General features: G+C 46.0%; 1 protein-coding gene across 2 annotated transcripts in view; it reads left to right on the forward strand.

The window, feature by feature from the left end:
* The first annotated feature begins 283 nt into the window (after positions 1-283).
* The window catches only part of INIP (INTS3 and NABP interacting protein), a 44,846-nt gene continuing 24,363 nt past the window's right edge, over positions 284-20,766 (forward strand). For both annotated transcript variants that reach the window (XM_018561152.1, XM_018561151.1), the window contains exons 1-2: positions 284-330; positions 13,788-13,890. In XM_018561152.1, coding sequence (XP_018416654.1) covers positions 294-330; positions 13,788-13,890 — 140 coding nt within the window. In that variant the 5' untranslated portion in view covers positions 284-293. The remainder of the gene's footprint in view (positions 331-13,787; positions 13,891-20,766) is intronic.

Genomic DNA, 20,766 nt, shown 5'->3' on the forward strand with positions numbered 1-20,766 from the left:
AGAATCGTTCTAGTTTTACGAAAAAGAATTTCCGTAAAACTCTATGGTATGAGTTCATCATGAATATGGCGACGGCCATTTTTGTTCAGGGCATGAATCCCACACATCCAGTAAGCAGATGATTCTACAGCAAAAGGCGCTTTTAGAAAAACATGTTGATAAGGATTTAACGACGCTTTAATTCCAAAGAATCTTCATAAACATTTTGGGAAGAGGGCAACGTTCACAGCAGCGTTCTTACGTTACTGAGCAACACTAAGCCCGCCCCCTCTTCAAATCAGAGGCTGAACAACATGTCGGCGCCACCACCACCACCACCACCGGCAGCAGGTATGGGCACTGAGCGATTATTGTTTATACTAGAAGCTCGTTATAGGAGCTAGGACACAAGTACTAGTCAGCTCTGCTCTGACGCTTCATTGTACCTGCAGTACGATTTAAAGTAAATAATTTGCTGTGTAAGAGACACAACCTGCGATAGAAGAGCCCGCTACATAGCTGTCAACTGGCTACCCCCACCCCCCTTTAAAAGTACAACTCCGGATAAAAATGTGATTAACCCTTGCAGTTGGGCTACCCCCGCTCTGCAAGGCTTAAGTGCTCATTTTCGCCTAGGGTAAAAAATATCAAAGTTATACTCAGTCGATCTTCCAAGATAGCTGGCTGTGACAGCGCTCCCTGCAGCCTGTCTGTTCCTCTGCTGCAGCAATGGTATGTCCCTTGGCGCCCTGACATCCGATACACCTGGAAGTAAAGATTCTGCTGGAAGCCATAGTTCTGTGTGTAAGCAAAGATCAGAGAATGAGTGGCAGGGCAGGGGAGTATAAACCCCCTTCTATTGCAGGTTTTGCTTTTCAAACAGCAACAGAGTCATTGTGGGTTTAAAATAAAGAAGAAATAGTCATTACCATTTGTGTGGTTAAATTAAAAAAAAGGCTTAGCGTTTTTTTTTTTTTTACTGAATATAAACTATATTGCCAAAAGTATTGGGACGCCTGCCTTTACACGCACATGAACTTTAAGGGAGAACTATAGGGTTAGGGCTTTTCCCCATAGTTCTCCTTAGGGTAACGGGAGGACACAAAATAGCGTCCTCCCGTCACCCTAAGCTCAGTATATCGCGAGCTACAGCTCACGGCAGAGAGCCGTCACAGGAACGTGAAGTTAGCGAACACCCGTATGTGTTCGGTCACTTCCCGATCTACTGAGCCGACCTGTGACAGTCTCATTGTCACAGGTCGGCTAGAACTATGAGGTGAGTGAAAAGCACTCGCCTCATAGTTCTCCTTTTAACCACCTGATGTCCGGCCGTTGTAATTAAACGGCCGGGCAGCGGCTTCTTGAATGCGGGTGGGCGTTTTTAAGCGTCCCGCCCCGCTCGTGCCCACCGTTAGGCGGCTAGCACGAGTGGGAAATCAGCTTTCAATGTAAACAGCCAGCGATGCCCGATTTACACCCGATCGATTGTAATATGTGTGCGGCCCTCCCCTCTGTTGCTGCTGCTGATCCCGAGCTCCGCTATGCCCGGTGTGAGCCCGGGACCAGCACAGCAGCTCTGCGGCCGGAGATCAAACGGAGCTCAGTACACGAGCTCCGTTTGATCTCCTCTTCTGAATGCAGGCAGTGATGTATATTACATCACTGCCTGCATTAACTGTCACTCTCTCTCTGTCACTCAGTGTCAGATCTCTGCTTCATCAGCTTCTCTGGGGGTCCCTAGGTGACATTAGGGGTCTTAAAGACCCCTGATGTCTCCATAAAGAGGACCTGTCACTGCAAATTAGCTATCACATAGGGAGCTTGTTTGCTCCCTATGTGATAGCAATAATGTTCAGTGAAAAAAAAAAAAAGGTTTAGAAAAATGTGAGTTACAAAAAAAAAATAAAAATCACATATCAAAGCAATAAAAAAAAATGAGAGCAATAATTCTAGGGTCATCAATCACTGATAACACTAAACCGATGAGCGGTAAAAGCTTTTAAAGCGTCGGCTATGGTCAATTTTTAGTATGGTAGTTTTTTGCGATTTAACGGGTGCGCGCAATATTCAGCTTGACATGTTTGGTGTCTATTTACCTGACGTAACCCCGTCTTTTATATTTTACCAAAAACTAGGTAATAATAAATGTTTTATAACATAACGTAGGGAGAACAGGTTTTTTTTCAAGATTTTCAGTACTTTTTTCATTATACAGTAAAAAAAAAAAAAAAAAAACCCGTAGTGGTGATTAAATACCACCAAAAGAAAGCTGTGTGTCATCGAAAAAATGGTATAAAATGTATTTCAGTACAGCGTTGCATGGCGGAAAAAATGTCAGTCAAAGTACTGCAGCGCTGAATACTGAAAAATGGCTATCACACAGGGGGCTTGTTAGTCCCCTATGTGATAGCAATAAAGCTAAGTGAAAAAAAAAGGTTTAAAAGAATTAGTAAAAAAAATATTTAAAAAAAATATTTAAAAAGTCACATATAAAAGGTAAAAAAGAAAAAAAATATTTTTTAAGTCCCCCGCCCCCCTCATATACATGCAAACATGTGTCGATTGGGCCTATGTGCGGAAACGACAATTAGATCCATTACGCCGCACATTTAACATATCGCCGCAAAAGTCGCAGTGAGAACAATAATTTTAGGCCCATCAATCACTGATAATACTAAACTGATGAGCGGCAAAAGCTTTTTAACTCGTAGCCTATGGCCAATTTTGGGTATCGTAGTTTTTGCGAGTTCGTGGGCGCACGCAATTTTAAAGCTTGACATGTTTGGTGTCTATTTACCCGACGTGACCACGCCTTTTATATGTTGCCAAACATTTGGGTAATAATAATTGTTTTATAACATAATGTAGGGAGAACAGTTTTTTGGCAAAATTTTAGGTACTTTTTCATTATATAGTAAAAAAATAAAACCCGCAGTGGTGATTAAATACCACCAAAATAAAGCTCTATCTGTCCCCAAAAAATGGTATAAAATTCATTTCAGTACAGAGTTGCATGACGGAATAAATGTCAGTCAAAGTACCGCAGCGCTGAATACTGAAAAATGGCCTGGACAGGAAGGGGGTGTAAACACCCCGGTCAGCAAGTGGTTAATGGCATCCCAGTCTTAGTTTGTAGGGTTCAATATTGAGTTGGCCCACCCTTTGCAGCTATAACAGCTTCAACTCTTCTGGGAAGGCGTCCACAAGGTTTAGGCCCTGTTCCCACTGCGCGATATGCAAATCGCGCAATATCGCGTTCAAGCTTGCATTGAGCAAGCTTGAATCGCGGCTAAATCCGCTCCAAAAAGGGTTCTGCTGTAGCGACACACGACCTGCGACAGCAGGACCCTTTGCCCCATTGAAATGCATTGGAGCGCGATATCGCGCGGTAATTTGCTGCGCGATAAATCGCTCAATGTGAACGGGGCTTAAGAAGTGTGTCTATGGGAATGTTTGACCATTCTTCCAGAAGCGCATTTGTGAGGTCAGGTACTGATGTTGGACGAGAAGGCCTGGCTCGCAGTCTCCACTCTAATTCATCCCAAAGGTGTTCTATCGGGTTCAGGTCAGGACTCTGTGCAGGCCAGTCAAGTTCCTCCTCCCCAAACTCGCTTATCCATGTCTTTATGGACCTTGCTTTTTACACTGGTGCAGTCATGTTGGAACAGGAAGGGGCCATCCCCAAACTGTTCCCACAAAGTTGGGAGCATGAAATTGTCCAAAATGTCTTGGTATGCTGATGCCTTTAAGGTGCCCATACACCTTACCACCATCGCAAGACTTATGCTTCTTGAAAGCCCGTACTATCTGCCCACCTTGGACGGGCAGATCGTACTTGTGATCATCGAAAGCCCGCCCCGCTTAGGGGCGGGCTTCCCATGACGGCAATGCAGAACGGGCAGTGTGCGGATGCGCACATCGGCCCGTTCCGCAGCTATCGGGCGAGCAGGCTAGAAGCCCGCCAAGAATCGTTTTCGAACATGTTGGCTCGACAAAAGACGTGCGACCGTACAGTAGAAACGGTCGCACGTCTTAGTTCACACTGCTCGATTCTCGTACAATCGCGGGATTTCACCAGATTTTGCGCACTGCACGATTCAGCATGCGCTGACCCCGCTCTGTCATTTTATGTGGCCTACCACTTCGTGGCTGAGTTGCTGTTGTTCCCAGTTGCTTCGACTTTGTTATAATACCACTAACAGTTGACCGTGGAGTATTTAGTAGCAAGGAAATGTCACGGATGGACTTATTGCACAGGTGACAACCTATCACGGTACCACGCTTGAATTCACTGAGCTCCTGAGAGCGACCCATTCTTTCACAAATGTTTGTAGAAGCAGTCTGCATGCCTAGGTGCTTGATTTTATACACCTGTGGCCATGGAGGTGATTGGAACACCTGAATCCAATGATTTGGAGGGGTGTCCCAATGCTTGGCAATATAGTGTATATGCATATTTGTAAAGCTGTCAGAGTATAAGGCTACTTTTTTGGGGGAAGGGGAGGGTTAAAAATACATGCAACACTTTAACCGCTTGAAGACCAGGTGTTTACACTCCTTTCCTGGCCAGGCCATTTTTCAGTATTCAGCGCTGCGATACTTTGACTGACATTTATTCCGTCATGCAACGCTGTACTGAAATGATATTTATACAATTTTTTGGGGAGAGATGGAGCTTTCTTTTGGTGGTATTTAATCACCACTACGTGTTTTATTTTTTACTATATTCAGGAGAAATTACTGAAAATTCTGGGGGAAAAAACGTTTTTTTTTTACATTATGTTATAAAACAACTAATATTACCCACTTTTTTGGTAAAATATAAAAGACGGGGTAAATAGACACCAAACATGTCAAGCTTAAATATTGCGCGCACTCGCGAAATCGCAAAAAACTAGCATACCCCAAATTGGCCATAGGCGACGCTTCAAAAGCTTTTACAGCTCATCAGTTTAGTATTATCAGTGATTGATGGGCCTAGACTTATTGCTCTCATTCCGACATTCAGCGATATGTAACATGTGCGACGTAATGGGCGCAATCGTCGTTTTCGCAGGTATGCGCACCTGACGCATGTTTACATGCGTGTTTTTTAAATTCTTTTTTATGTGTAACTTTTAAAAAATTTGGGGGGAAACTTTTAAATTTTTTTCCTATTTTTTTTTTGGTTCACTTAACTTTATTGCTATCACAGAGGGGGCTGAGAAACCCCTCTATGTGATAGCAAAAGAGGTGACAGGTCCTCTTTATGGAGACATCAGGGGTCTACAAGACCCCTAATGTCAGCTAGGACCCCCCTGAAGAAGTTGATGAAGCAGAGATCTGCTTCATCAGCTTCTCTCCAGCATCTGAAGCTGGAGAGTGATGTAATGTGGAAGTGATGTAATGCGGAAGTGATGTAATGTGATCCAGTGGGTTCCGGCACCAATCGGGCCGGAATGCACTGGGGCATGCTTCCCTGGTAATCAGGAAGCCGGGCAGCGGGTAATGACATCCCGCCCGGTTTCCTGATTGCCACAGAAGCCTGCTCCATGTTATTTGGCCTGCTTGATTGTGACGGGTAATTTCATTTTTCCATATTACCTGGGAAAATGAATTTACCCTTTAATGCACATTGTGTGTGTGTGTAAGAGAATTCTGCTGCCTGGCTACCACCATGGAATGGCGGTGGCAATCTCAAAGCACATGCAGAATGTCCTATGCATGTGTTTATTTGCATGGGTAGCGGGATTGGTTTTAATTTTTTTTACTTTATTTTCTACTTTTTAATTTTTATATATTTTCTCTTTTTTTAGTTTGTTTTAATAACCTTTTTACATTTTTTTTTATTTTCTTTTTCCACTTAATGTTATTCCTATCACTTAGGGATTAAATCCCCCCTGTGATAGTTTGGAGGTGACAGGTTCTCTTTATGGAACCTGCCCTCCAACACAGAACAGCTGTTCTGTGTAGTTTCTGACAGCCGAGACAGGTGGCGCTGTGATTACAGCGCCACGGTCTCAGAGAACACACAGAGAGCCCGTAGAGCAGACGTTCTTCGTCTGCTCTACGGGCTCTATGGCTGAGCCGTTGTGCCTCCAGGAGAGCGGGCGACACCGAAAACTACGACGGGGGGTGCGGGCAGATACAATCGCCGCTGCTCAATTTGATACAAGTGATCTAATTAGATCACTTGTACTAAATGAGCGGCGGCTCCACAATGTACATTCAGCTCTGCTTGTCCGGAGCCGGGCTAAATGTACATAAAAACTACTCGCCCGGCGCCCAAAACTGCATGTCCCGGGCATCGGGCGATAGGAATTCCACACCCCTGTGTAGGTGTTTTGGAAGTTGATGTGTTTGAAAACTAGTCTTTGATGCACATAGACTTAGCGCTCCACATCTTCACGTTCCGGTGCGGGTGATTGCACTACGGACAGAGGGCGTGGCTGTGGTGCCATTGACTTTAATGCACCGCCACTCCCCCTCCCGCCACTAAACAAAGTGGGCCGGGATGCGATCCAGTGCGTTCCAACTTTTTATACAAGATTAGATAAAGAGATAGCACTGCTGACGCAGCCGACTTTGTAGCTGTCTTTCTCCAAGTAAAACTTCTAACTGAGCCATCCAATAAGGCATGAGTCATTCAGCTCTGTGTAATTTTCAGCTTCAGCTTCTGGGGTCTGTTAACAGGTGCAACCCCGCTATACATTTCATTTAAGTCTAATGTAAAGACTGCAATTGTCTTGTTTTCCATTGCAGAAAAAGGTACACTTTTAAGGACATTTATGACTGTAAGTGTTTTGGGTAAAAGTGTAAAGAAATATATTGCTGGGTGATGTATATTTGTGTGATCTGGATTTATTATTAAAAAGAAGTTTGAGAGTTTAATACTACTTTAAACTCTGAAGCTTTTTTTCAATTATGAATCCAGATCAAACAAATATACATCACCCAGCAATATATTTCTTTACATTTTTACCCAAAACACTTGCATCATATTTACGAACAACTGTCGCCAACTCTCTTAGCTCAGCTTCCCTGAACTTCCTGTCCAGTACAAGATCACAAGTGACAAAGCTATCTCCAGCAACTGTTTATCTGCTAGCTTGAAAAGGGGAGCAGGGGAGGCCTTGCTGTGCCTGTGTGCTTGTGGAGACACACACAGCTTACTAGCACACACAAGGGTGGATCCAGAGGACTCTGCAAGGGAAAGGAACCACCCTAAAACAGGATATCATGACCCGTGCTCAGGGGACCAGCTGATTCTTCAGGAAGGTAGACTTTTAAACATCAAAGAGCAGCATCGATTGTAAGTGATTTCTTCAAGATTAACAACCTTTGAGTTTAATAACACTTTAATGACACTGTTATTGGAAGGCAGCTGGCAAAGCTTAAAGTATAACTAAAGGCAAAACTTCTTCTAGATTTGGATAGAGTGGTGAGGGGTTAAAAGCTCTGCCATGTTTTTTTTCCGTTGTCTGTGTCCCCATTAGGGACCCTCTCTAATTATTCCGATCAGCATTGTCACCAGGTCATGTGACAGAACAAGAGTAAAGGGCAAATCTTGAGTGGGGACACTTGTTCCCATGACAACTGTCCAAGAGGTAATTTCCCTCACCATAGAAAGATATCCTCTCACTTCCTGTTGAGTCTACAGGACAGTAAGGGAAGGGAAGTCTCCCTAATGAGACACAGATGCCAAAAAAGCTAACAGATTTAATTCTCTCATACTCTATACAAAAGCAAGAGAGAAAATGGATTCAGATATACTTTAGCTGTAAGCACAAGGGGTTTGCCCCTACTAAAAAAGTGAAACTGGTTTCAGGGAGGCCAACGAGCAGTGGGGTTCTGGCTAATATCTTAAGATGTCTGCTCTTAGGCAGGACTTTTTAATGTTTGAAATGGTTGATCTATTTCTTTTAGGACATACTGGGGGGGATTTATCAATACTGGAGCAGAAGAATCTGTAGCTTCAGCTTCTCTCTTCAGTTTGTTCAGTTAAGGTTTGAAAATGAAAGGTGGATGCTGATTGGTTGCCATGCACAGCTACTCCAGACTTTGTCTGCTCCAGTTTTGATAAATTCCACTCGCTGTATATATTTAAAGTTACCAGCTTCACGAAACAGACATTGTGGTAAGGTCATTTTCTGTGCCAGTAATATTTTAGGTAAACGTTCCATATTGAGCAGATGACCACTGCACCACCTCAGTGTGGAAAACCCTCACACTTCCATTGTAGGCAAGAGAAGCCTAGGTACATTTGATAGAAGTATGCTGACTTACCCTTTCCAGCCTTCCTGAATAGTCTGCGTACTTACCTCAGGACAACCACAACCTGCTCCAAGCAATGACATTTCTTCCTCCAGCTGCAGTCTTTTTCATGGTTGGCCAAGCATGCTCAGAAAGCCCTCATTTAATGTATAGGTAAGTAAGCAGCTAGGGTGGGTGTTTCTAGTATACAAAAAGGGGTTAGGTGGGCTAGGGAAGGTTTGCATTGAACATACCTTTACCTGTTAAAGACACCATGCCAAGAAAAGGGGTAAAGTGGGGAACCGGTGCAGGTATGATGTGTAGGCACCTAGTATGCACATACCTGCAGCTCCCAAACTTTGCTGCCATTGCCAGATCCCAGATCATTCTGACAAGTTTTGGAACTTGATACTGAGCCTCTCCCCCCAAATTCCTGTTGGTCCATCATTATATAATTGGCTTTGTAATTGGCCAATAGGTATAGAACAAAGGAACAAGAGGTGGGCAAGCTTTGGTACTGTCAAGAGTGCTCATGCTTTGCCAGAATGGCCCTTTTTCGTCTCTCTCTTCGTCTTTTTAAAACAGCCCTGCTTATGTGCTAAAATTAAATTAAACTCGCCCTGTAAAAGAAAATCAATTTTTACCTTTCTGATTGGCAGTGTGCCAAATCTTTGTCACCACAGATATTTGACACTTCTGGTACCCATGCCGCTGACTGTGGTTTCACCCACCAAACCCTACATCACTACTGTCTCCTGTAGCAACATAGGGGCCAGCAAAGGAACCACAGCAACTGGCAGGGGAGATAGATACTTTCAGCTATCTACCACTGCTAAGTTTTGCTGCCTGGCCACTTTGCTTAGCAAGTGAAGAACATAGATGAATGCCCCTTCGACCTGATAACTGAATACGTATGGTCTTTTTGTGCTTTCATTCTCTTAACATTCTCTGAAATAGCTTGAGTACATCTTGTGATATTACTATTGCATGATGGTTTTTCTCAGCATATTATGTGCTTTTCTGTAAGTAAAATGTCAACAGTATGAGTAATTTGATACAAGTGATATGTTAATATCATTAACATTCTTCTGTTTCTATTAAATCTACTTGTGGGGCACTCAGCTGCAGATATACTGCTGTTAAGAGAGCTCCGGCTTCTCGCTTTACATCCATTAGCTCACTGGTTTCGTAACATAGGTTTTATCAAAGTAAAAAACAAGTATCCTCCATGTTAAGTGCAGTGTCTAATGATTTTATTTTAGGATCATTCTGTATACTGAAAAAAATGACCTTTTATATAGCTTAGTTAACTTCACAGTAATAATTCCCCATATTGACTGATGGGTCATATCCTAGTATTGAAACTGAGCCAATAAATGAAGTATTGATAATGCTTCCTGTGGGCGGTTTCAGTTCTAGCCATGCTTGAAGTCACCCATTTACCACCCAAACCCTGACAAATGTAAGCAGGCACTTGACTAATCCCCTTTCTCAATATTCAGGCTGCTCAGACTCTCTTATGATTGCTTTGCATTTCATATAGGCCAGGGGTCAGCAACCCGCGGCTCCGGAGCCGCATGTGGCTCTTTCATCCCTCTGCTGCGGCTCCTGTCCAGGGGTGGAACTACCCCTGGGGCCTCAGGCTGTGGGGGGGCCCAGTGAGGTCCGGTCCTGGGCACCCCCCCTGGTGGAATATGCGGCAGTGCAGGGTCCCAGGGCCCTGCACTGCTGACGGGCTTCTCAGTAAGGGCCGGGTCTTGTTACTCACCTCCTCTCCCGGCCGCATCCCTAGTAACAGGCGCTGGGAGAGGTGAAGTGTGTGTCACATGCCCCACCCCCTGCAGTGCACACCATCTGGCTGGGATGCTGGCTGTGAGGCTTGGCAGGTGAGCTCGAATGAGTGGGGGGGGAGGGGGGTTTGGGTGGAGTGCGTTACTAAGCCCAGAGTCCAGTGCGTTACTAAGCCCACATATACATGCTATACATAGCATAAAGGTAAAAAACGATATATGTAGTGTTATCTTCATTTTAGATGTCAAAAGGGTTTTGTGGCTCCCGGTGTTTTCTTTTCTGTGGGAAACGGGTCCAAATGGCTCTTTGAGTGTTTAAGGTTGCTGACCCCTGATATAGGCAGTGATATGCCTTTGCTCACTTAATTCAGTCATAGGGGAATATGCTAAAACCTTTCTATACCGTTTAGGACATTTTATTTCAGGATAAGACTCCACAGCGCACAATATCCCTGTTCTTTAGACTAGTGGTAGGCAACCTCGGCACACAATCCCATCAAACCTCTGCCTCTGGAAGTCATGACTGCACTTGTTAACGTCATGCAATGCCTCATGGAATTTGTAGTTTGAGCTGGAGGCTGAAGTTGCCTACCCCTGCTGTAGAATCTTAATACACGATGGAAGATAAAGAAAAATTGAATATGTCTGGAAGAAGAAGGTTAGACGTCCTTCCACCTAATTTAAACCTTGCAGAATATAGAAAGCCCAAGAAAAAAAGATAGAAGAACCAAGTATGGTTGCACCGATGCCCAAGTGCACTGAAATACACACTTTTGATATTTGTTGGCGGCATTGTTTTGTGAGGGGCCCAAATGACCAAAGGATGCATTTGACCTGCAGTGTGAACAGATCTGAATAGGACCTGCTAATCCTAAGGAAACTCAAAGCAGGTTAAATGCAACCTCAAAATAGTCAACCTTAGTATACTATTAAAGTGAATAAAAGGCTGTGGACTTACAATAAAAGTGTAAAACAAATACCTTCTACATGGGCCCTTAGCCATATAAACCAGGGAGTCTCCTGAATGATCATAGAGTTGCTATGTCTCGTGTAGATGACTTTCAAGCATGATTGATAAGTTGCTGGCAGGGTTGCATCTTATACATCAAAGAAGTATGTGCTCACAATGCAGTGGAGAGGATCTTTAAATTGTATCTGCCTGACTTACATTCACATTTGACTCAAGACACAACACATGCATTAATATTGACCAAACATTAGCTACATTGAACAGTTGCATTTCAGACAATATCTACCTTGGAGCAGTGGGTGAACTAAGTGCCCCTAAGTAAACTCATTTCATATAAAAGAAAACTTCCATTATCCATTAGCTACCACATGCCCTTGTGTAGTCAATAATATATGGTCAACATAAACAGAGTTTCTGTTTCTAATTAGTCACATACAACATTCACTTGGACAAAGTGCCTATAGGCTCAATTAACAGAGCTAACATACCATGATAAAGATCTTTTCTGTTTTTTCCCCCCAGATACAGGCAATCGGCTCAAGGCACAGGAAGTCTCCTGTCTCTAATAACTTATTTGTGACACGTACATGTCACATTATCTACTGCAGAAAGCAGCAAATAAATTGTTAGCAGTGGGAGACTTCCTGTGCTGGGAGCAAATTGCTAGTATGTATGGGGATTGCTGGAGGTTAGTGGAGATCAGCAGCACTGTCACTAAATGCTGGGTCTGGGTCTCGCTTTCTACGCATGCGCTATAGAAGCCTAAGCCAGGTATATACGGTATGAATTTCAGTGGGTTCTTGATGAACCAGATGAAATTCACACAGTGGGTGCTGCTGTCAGCACCCTTTTGCCCGGCATTCCTCAGCTGATCAAAGGAGCTTGTTGGAAAATGTTTGGCTGCTAGCTGCATGAATTGCTAGCTCTGTTTGGGTATTCTGACAGCAGCTACTGTCAGAATACAGTGCAAACAGCGGGATTCATCCATCAATGCTCGTAAGCGTTGATGGAAGAATCTGTTATAGTTTGTTCATTCAGCCCACAGGTTGAATAAGGCAAATATAAGCTTGTATACCTGGGTTTATAGACTTCTATTGTATCAGGAGACAAATCAGTCTGGTGTAGATGGGTGTGTGGTGTAAATTAGCACAATGGGGGTGGGGGAAAAGGTGAGGAAACATTTTAGAAAATGACTCTACACACTGAAAAAATTGTGTGAAAATTCACTTCAGTTATATAGTCATGTGAAAATCATATCCCTGTTCAATGTCCATATTCAATCATGAGCAAATACTTTTCACATGTTTGGATAAATGAAGTGAATATTCACACGTTTTTCCAGTTCCAAAGAATTGTAACACATTTGCAATACAAGAAACACAATCGACATATTCATAGCATCTCAAAAAAGACAAAGGACAAACAAGTAAAAATAAACAAAATTGGAAATAAAAAAAAAGATGAGACATCTCAGCAGATCTTATTTCTCAACTTAGAGGGGTTTGGCTCTCTACAAAAAGGTCACACTCTCCGAATAGAGCGACGGGTGAGCATAATTAATCCAAGGCTGCCAAATTCTCTCAAACCTCTTGTTGGAATCCAAAAGTATACTGGTCAATTTTTGGTTGAGAAAGAAAAGATCCATCCTTTGCTTAACTTCCCTATGGTCTCATTAACACTGGAATCAGCCCGCACGTACAGCCCCATGCTGCGTGCAGGGCCATATCCAGCAGCTCCCGGGAAGGACAGGTGCTGTGTGTGATTAGTACGCAGCCCCTGTCCTTCTCTATGGGACTACGTGGCCATACGCCGCCCTACGCTCACCCGACCTGCACATCCGTACGGGTGAGCGTACTCGTACACTGACAGGATGGATCCTGTCTGTGTCCGAGCCAGGAAATACGCCCTCCCTACGGACCTGCACTTGAGGTGAGCGTAGGGGGGTGTACGGCCGCGTAGTCCCATAGAGAAGGATGGGGGCTGCGTACTAATCACACGCAGCACCTGTCCTTCCCGGGAGCTGCCCGATACTTGCGGGACGATTCCAGTGTGAATGAGAGCTAAAAGATGCGAATTGCTTCTTCCATGCATAGGCAGTAGTCTGTTGAGCTGCCAACATAACGTATATCGCCAATTTATGCTGTGATTTGGTGTGAGCAAGGGGTTGGAGAATTCACACGTTTTTCATGGAAGATTCTCAACTTCTGTAGTAAATCAGCTTCTCTGTCTCAGACACCATGGTCACCAGGACAAATTGAGAGGGCGAATCTCTGCAGCAGAGATGCAGACAGCAAAAATAAAGAAAAAACTGACAGAGGTTCTAACCATTCCCTACTCTAGCTAAACTATAACAACAACAAGCCCGGAGTTTTAACATGTAAACGCTTAGCCTCTCTAGTTTTTCAACGAGCGCTCTTTGCAACCTGCCTTGATTACATATTTTCTTCCCAGCTTCGCTGCACTGCTCATGTAGGTCAGTTGTGATGATGACTGCAGTATCTGGCATTCTACTGATACACAATTACCAAAGGTATTTATTTGATCAGAATAAATGTCATTGCTTTGCCATAGATTTAGTTTTTGGATGACTGCAGTCAGGTTTGTCAATTATTTTTATTTCTTTAGCCCTTTGAATCTCTTTACTAAAGTAACATTCTCTTCTAAACCCGATAACCGTAAATGTTAAACTGGTTCTTTATCTTGTCTTGAATACAAATTACATTGGTTCTTCTTTTTTCATTTAACAAACTAAGATAATTTATTTCTCAGGAATTTTAAGTGCTTGTCCGCTGCATGACTTTATGTTTGTTTTGCAGGTTTTCCGAACAAAAACAGGGTTGCTATTTTAGCAGAACTAGACAAAGAGAAGAAGAAATTACTCCTGCAAAATCAGTCTGGAACCAACAGCCCAGGTGCAAGGTAACACACATCTGCTGCTTGTATATAAATGGTATACACCTGTAGCATGTCCTATGATCAGTGCCCATTCACACCATGTCCGGATCATCTCTTGACCAGATTGTTTTCGGTCCCAAAATGCATCCTAATGTATCCCTATGCTATTTCTGGCCTCTGTTCACACCAGTGCAGTCTGCTCCAGACCAGAAAAATATTGCTTGTCTTTTTTTGTCTGGTCTGGAATGCATGGAAACGCATCACAAATGTATACAAACACACTGGAACGCACCTGTAAGAGCATTTTAAGCTAAAGAAAAAATATGCCCAATCGCGGTAAAAATGCAATGCACTGCGCTCCAGATCTGGTCCGGAAAATGGTGTAAACCTGCCCTTGCCATTAACCTATATAAGCTATCATTCTGTCAATTGAAGTATGCCTCCTGAAGTTTACTAATTTACACTGACCACTTTATTCGGTAGAACTATAGAATATCAGGGAGATAGAAAAAGAGCAGTACAGTGTCTTAGTGGTTAGCACTGGGGGTCCCCAGTTCGGATCCCAGTCAGGACACTATCTGCAAGGAGTTTGCATGTTCTCTAGTGCTGTGTGGGTTTCCTCCAGTTACTCCTGTTGACTCCATCCATTGGCTCCTCTCTAAATTGGCCCTGTGTGCAGGTGAGATAGGGACCTTGGATTGTAAGCTCCTTGAGGGTAGGGACTGATGTAAATGTCCAGTATGTAGGGGGCGTGGCCAAGCAATGGAGCCGTAGAGCCGTGTGAGTGCTGAGCTCCGCTCCCCACCTACCTGTTTCAGTGGACTGCAGGCAGCAAACTCGATTTTCTCCCCATGATTGGTAGTCGGAAATCAACCCGAACCCGCAAGCAAACCTCCCGGTGGACTATCCCCAGCCCCAGACTCCCGGCAGACGCGCCTGACACCATGATGCCGAGCGGCCATCTTGACTCCAGCGTGGCGGCCCCCTCCTCTCCAGGTCAGTTGTTACTGGATGCAGCCCCCTCTCCCTCTGGGCCATCAACCGTGACTGCTCGCCCATTCGGTCGCCTAGCCTGCCCCCGGTCCATCCGCTGTCACCAGTATTGGCCTCTGTCCTGGGGGTGGAAATCAGAGCACTCCTCCACTCTCTGGCCACGAAAGAGGACGTTAGTCGCCTCGCTCAACAAGTGGAGGGGACCCTGCGCAGAGAGGGGGTAGCCCAAACGGTCACAGTTCTTGAACGGAAAGTGACTGTAGTTGAAACGTCCCACGCTGACCTGATATCCCGAGTGGCTGCCCTGGAGTCCGCAGCCGTGGCCCAGCATAGGGCCCATGCCTTATTGTATTTAAAAATGGACGACGGCGAAAATAGAAACCGCCGCAACAATGTACGCCTGCGAGGGGTCCCAGAATCCACTACTGGGGTCGACCTTCGATCCACGACCCAAGCCATCCTAAACCAACTGCTGGATAGAGACCCCACGACCTCCTATTAATTTTTTCGTGCAGAAAGAGGCCATAATGAGGCAAGCCTGGCTCAAGAAATCTGTGGATTTTTAAGGAGCAGAGATCACTGTGCTGCCTGATCTCTCCGGACATACGCTCTTCCTCAGACGTTTGATTCGCCCACTACTTGCACAGATCTCGTCAGCTGGTGCGTCTTACAAATGGGGCCACCCTTTCCACTTGCAGGTTCAGAAGAACGGAGCCACCTTTCTACTGATGACACCCGAACAACTCCCTGAGCTGTTCGCCTTGCCGTCTCCAACTGGCTCCTGGCCCCCACCGCCTCGAGGCCTAGCCTTCCCACGGTTCCTAGACCCCAGGGGCCACGCAGAGGGCGCTCGCGATACCAAAGCAGAGCCGAGCAGGTTTCGGACCCGGCTTCCCATGAGGCCTGAGGGTGCATTCGCTATTCACTGACGCGAGCCTTAGACTTTAGTGCTTCCCTCCCTGGAGTCCACCTCAGGACTTTGCCAAGACTTTCCTGCCGTCCCCCTGTCCCCCCCCCACATGTGAAAGACCCAGATGACAGCTTTTGTGGTCACTGTTTCGGACCGAGAAGATCGCTGACTTCCGGGACTGGCTCCAACAATGCATCTATACACTCACTGGTTTTTACTATGCTTTCTTTGCCGTAATCCCTTTCTATTTCTATTATCTTAGGTTGATCACACTGGATAGCCAGTCCCGTGGCTTCCCTCGCACATGACCTGTTTGTGTCACAGTGATACAACAATGGGGAGTCCTCACACCACCCTCGCAGGTTAGTCCACTTTATCGGCTCCCACACACCGCGGGGCGGTGCCCAGCGGATGGCCGATAGATGTACACCCACACCTAGCGCCCTGTTGCGCGGCGGTGGCGGTCCTGAGACGGTGGTGGAGAGGTGTGGATGGGGGCGGGGGGCGTTGGAATGCTGCTGATGCGGGGGGCTCAGGGACGGAGATTTTAGTTCCTCTCTCCCACCAAGGGTCGTATTCCTGGGAGCTACTACCCCTTTGGCATTGATATCTCTGCCTCTGACTCTCTACTCTGTATTGGTCCTCACGGGGAGCTGAGAACTTAGCTAAGCGTAAAGGTATACAATCGTTACGTTATAATCTACTTTGAGGGATGCAACGTTGCCCTGCAGGACAGTTTGTCTTTTACCATTGTTATACTAACATACCTGCGAGATCCCCTATAATAGGGGGCTAACGCTCCGTCCCCGCTAATAGCTTCCAATGGGTTGTTCTATTGTTGTTGAGTTCTATTTTGTTTTTAATTTCTATATGGGGATACCCTACTTACGTGGGTACCCGGGGGAGCTTCTCATCATGTTCCCTTGCTTCTCATTCCTCCACATAGATTTCCTCTGCGCTGAAAGCGTTGGGGGCTGTTTTAGCTTAGTGACATAGTTTTAGTACTGAAGATTTAAGTATTCTATTGTCTTGCTACATATGTGTCTTGTTGTTTTTGTCTTTTTGTCTCCTATAGTGGGCTGACCCCTCAGCCAGTCCCGCTATATCAGGTACTACCCATTCCTTGTCGATTGTGTCCTACTTACCTTTCCTTGACCCTTCCCCTCACCCCCTTTTCACTCTTCTTCCTCCCACCTTGCCCTTTTTCCTCTCTGACAGCAGATATGGCCCGTCGGGTGGATAGCGAAGTGGCAGCACTACCCACGAAATTCCTCTCCTGGAACGTAAAGGGTCTTAATGTTCCGGAAAAGCGGTCAAGGGTCCGGGGGGACTTATGGAGAGACAGGGTGCAGGTAGCTTAACTTCAAGAGACTCATTTTCAGTTGGGCTGCATCCCACGACTCTCTGATCAACGCTTCCCGTTCGTGTACCATAGCACGTCCCCAGCTGCGAAAAAATCGTTAATTTCTTTGATCGATCAAAATTATTTTGATCGATCAAAGTACTCACCTCTCCGCCGGCTTCCGTCGGAGATCCGGTGACGTCACGGACATCGACGTCACCGGACTCCTCCCCCCCTCCCCGAGTGGCTCTGTCGGCTAACGAAGGGAAGGGGGGAGGAGTCGGGTGATGTAGTTGTCCGTGATTGGTAACGAAGGGAAGGAGGGAGGAGTCCGTTGATGTCGATGTACGTGACGTCACCGGACTCCTCCCCCTTCCCTTCGTTACCTCAGCTGCGAGGACCCAGCAGATTAGACCCCACAGAGCCCTGCTACCCTGGTGAGGCCCCCTCAAAGCTCTGGTGAGACCCCCCTCTGTATGTGCGTTATAATTAATCGAAATTAATCGATTAAAAAAAATCGATTAATCGAACCGGAAAATTTTAATCATTACCAGCCCTAGATATCAGGTATCAGGGGATGCTGAGGGCAGATACATATTTGTTAAGGGACGCCTATACGGCTCACTAGTGACCTTGGTCAACATCTATGCCCCCAATACTGGCCAGATCTCCTTTCTGGAAGAATGCCTCCTAGCTCTATCAGATTTCACAGAGGGGATCCTTATTATGGGGTGCGACTTTAACGTTGCCCTTGACCCGCAACTAGATGTCTCCAGAAATGCCTCCCATCTCTCTTACACCTTTCTCCGTAAGACCCTGCACACAGAACACCTGGTAGACGTGTGACGTCTTATACGCTCGAGAGCGTGACTATTAATTTTACTTCACCGCATACAGAGTTTACTCGAGGATAGATTATTTCCTGGTCAGGCAGCAAGACCTACACAGGGTGCGCCACACCTCTATAGACGTCATTACGATTTCTGGCCATGCCCCGATCCTGATGGACATATTGCTCCATTCGGAGGGGCCCAGCCCGTGGCATTGGTAGCTTAACCACCTCCTTCTTGATGATGCCCTACTGACGGACCGTATTAGGCAAGACCTTACTCACTTTTTCCAGCACAACCAGACCCCGGAGTCATCCCACCTCTCAATTTGGGAAGCTTCCAAGTGCTGTATACGGGGCATCTTCATAGCTCATGCCTCCCAAGCAAAGCGAAAACGCGCTGAAACTATCTCCTCTTTGTTGGATCAAATTAGCCACCTAGAGTCCCGCCATAAACAAACCCTCGCAAGGGCTGTGAAGGCCGAGTTGTGGACATTACGTCAAAAACTTAATGATATCCTGCTAGGTAGGATCAAAGCGAAAGGGTTAAACGCTCGTACTTTGAATATGGCAACAAGCCTAGCAGGTCCCTGGCCTTAGCACTCAGGAATGCCCGAGCCCAAACATTTGTCCCCACTATTACAGGGCGAGACGGCAATCCTCTTTCAACTCAGAGGCCATAGCCGATTGATTCAGAGACTTTTTCTCGAACCTTTACAAGACCAAGTAGGCTTTTTGCCGCATAGAGACGCTAAGGGCAACACCGTCAGGGTTACTCTCCCCTTTTTACTTTTTATTCTATCACTGGAACCCTTACTTTGCAGAATCAGAGACAACCCAGATATCTTTGGACTGCTTCCTGGTCCAAAGACACACAAAATAGCAGGCTACGCTGATGACCTTCTGTTCATACTGACTAAGCCTACGCTCTTCCTTCCAAACCTGATGGTGGAATTAGAGACCTATGGAGAGTCCTCAAACTTTAAAATCATCTTCCAGAAATCCAAGGCACTCAATCTGACGGTGCCCTCATCCACTCTCACAGGTCTGCAGACGGCCTATCCTTTTCGCTGGTCCACTTCACATATCACTTACCTAGGGACAAAGCTGCCCTCGTCCGTTACCAAAGTTTTTGAGATGAACTTTCCGCCACTGCTCTCCGAAATCCGACGCGGCCTAGCCAAGTGGTCGGGCCATACCATTTCATGGTTTGGGAGAAACAGCGTATTGAAAATGAATATTCTCCCATGTCTACTCTACCTGTTCCAAACCCTTGCCAGTGCACATCCCAATGACATTTCTGAAATTAGTGTGGAGAGAGTTTGCCTCCTTTTTGTGGGCAAACGGTACTCACAGGCTGAACAAATCCTTGATGGCGCTGCCCAAATCTAGAGTGGGGATCGGTTTTCCAGACCCCATTCGATATCATTTGGCTGTGCATATGGCTCGGGCATTCGAATGGTGTAATGTGTCTTCAGACAAACGTTGGTTGCAATTCAGACAGGTTGTTTCTCCCTTGCCAATGGCGGGATTGCTGTGGACTACATCACCCCTACCCAGGGACATACTCCAGCACCCGATTACGGGTGTCACAATACGTGTGCTTAGGATGACACCCGCAATACTCCCGGACAGCGCTTCTCCCTCTATAATGTCCCCGGTTGTGGGTGACCCTGCCTTTGCCCCCAGCCTAGCGGACAGCTCTTTCATACGCCCGGTGGAATCAAATCGTTTCCGGATTGGACATTTCAGACCTATTAGGGATTTCCTCAGCCTGGATTCGCTTAGGGGCCTGGTCGTACCCCCACTGCTGCGTTGGCAGGCCCTCCAGCTGCGTAGCTACCTATCTAAATCTAGCACTTCTCCACCCCCACGTACAGACTTGACACCTTTTGAGGAAATATGTTTGGCAGGCGGTTACGTGGACCATGGCCTGTCCAAGGCCTACACCCTCACGACAATGCTGACTGACCTGCCTGAACCTAGCTTCATAGCGCGGTGGGAGAGGGATCTGGCCATTGCTTACACTCAAGACCAAAAAGATCACATGCTCACAATGCCTCGATAGCAAGTTCAATACAAGAATCAGGCTATAAAATACTCACCAGATGGTATTATGTCCCCACCAAGCTTCACAAAATGTTCCCTCAGACCCCTCCGACGTGCTGGCGATGTGGAGAAGAGGAGGGCTCCATTCTCCACATCTTCTGGTCATGTCGATGCCTCGGGGAGTATTGGGATGCAGTCCTGCGGATTATCAAACAACTCACAGGAATGTCGCTAGTGGGAGATCCGGCTGCTGTGTTGCTCCATTTGTCTCCACTGCCCAGGGCCCGATACCGCAAATCTTTGCTGATACACCTGATCAACGCTGCCAGAACCTGTGTTCCGCTGTATTGGAAGAGTGTTGACCCACCCACAGTGAGGATGTGGCTCCGCAGGGTGGATGAGATTCGTGTAATGGAGGAAATGACTGCTACCCTACACCACAGAGACAGCGCGTTCCGTAAAACTTGGTTTTACTGTTTAGAATATCTCTATTCACCGGAGTATGGTACAATAATGGTAGAATGAACCACTGCGCCATATTCGCGGATTCCACACCATACCAGGTCTCAGGAACGCGAAGCCACCCTTACTGGCCACCAATGTCGGATTTAGAACTCCACCAACACTTACATGGGCCCTGATGAGGTGCGTGTCTGACTTCAACACGTTCCTAGCTCTAATCTGACTACTTCTGCTTCCCCTTCCCTTCCATGCTACAGATCCCCCTCACCCCTTCCCCCCCCCCTCGTTTTTTTTTTCCTCTCAATATGTTTTTTT

The sequence above is a fragment of the Nanorana parkeri genome, unplaced genomic scaffold (genome assembly GCF_000935625.1).
Source record: "Nanorana parkeri isolate BGI_ZX_2015 unplaced genomic scaffold, ASM93562v1 scaffold504, whole genome shotgun sequence".
In the NCBI taxonomy this organism is placed as follows: Eukaryota; Metazoa; Chordata; class Amphibia; order Anura; family Dicroglossidae; genus Nanorana; species Nanorana parkeri.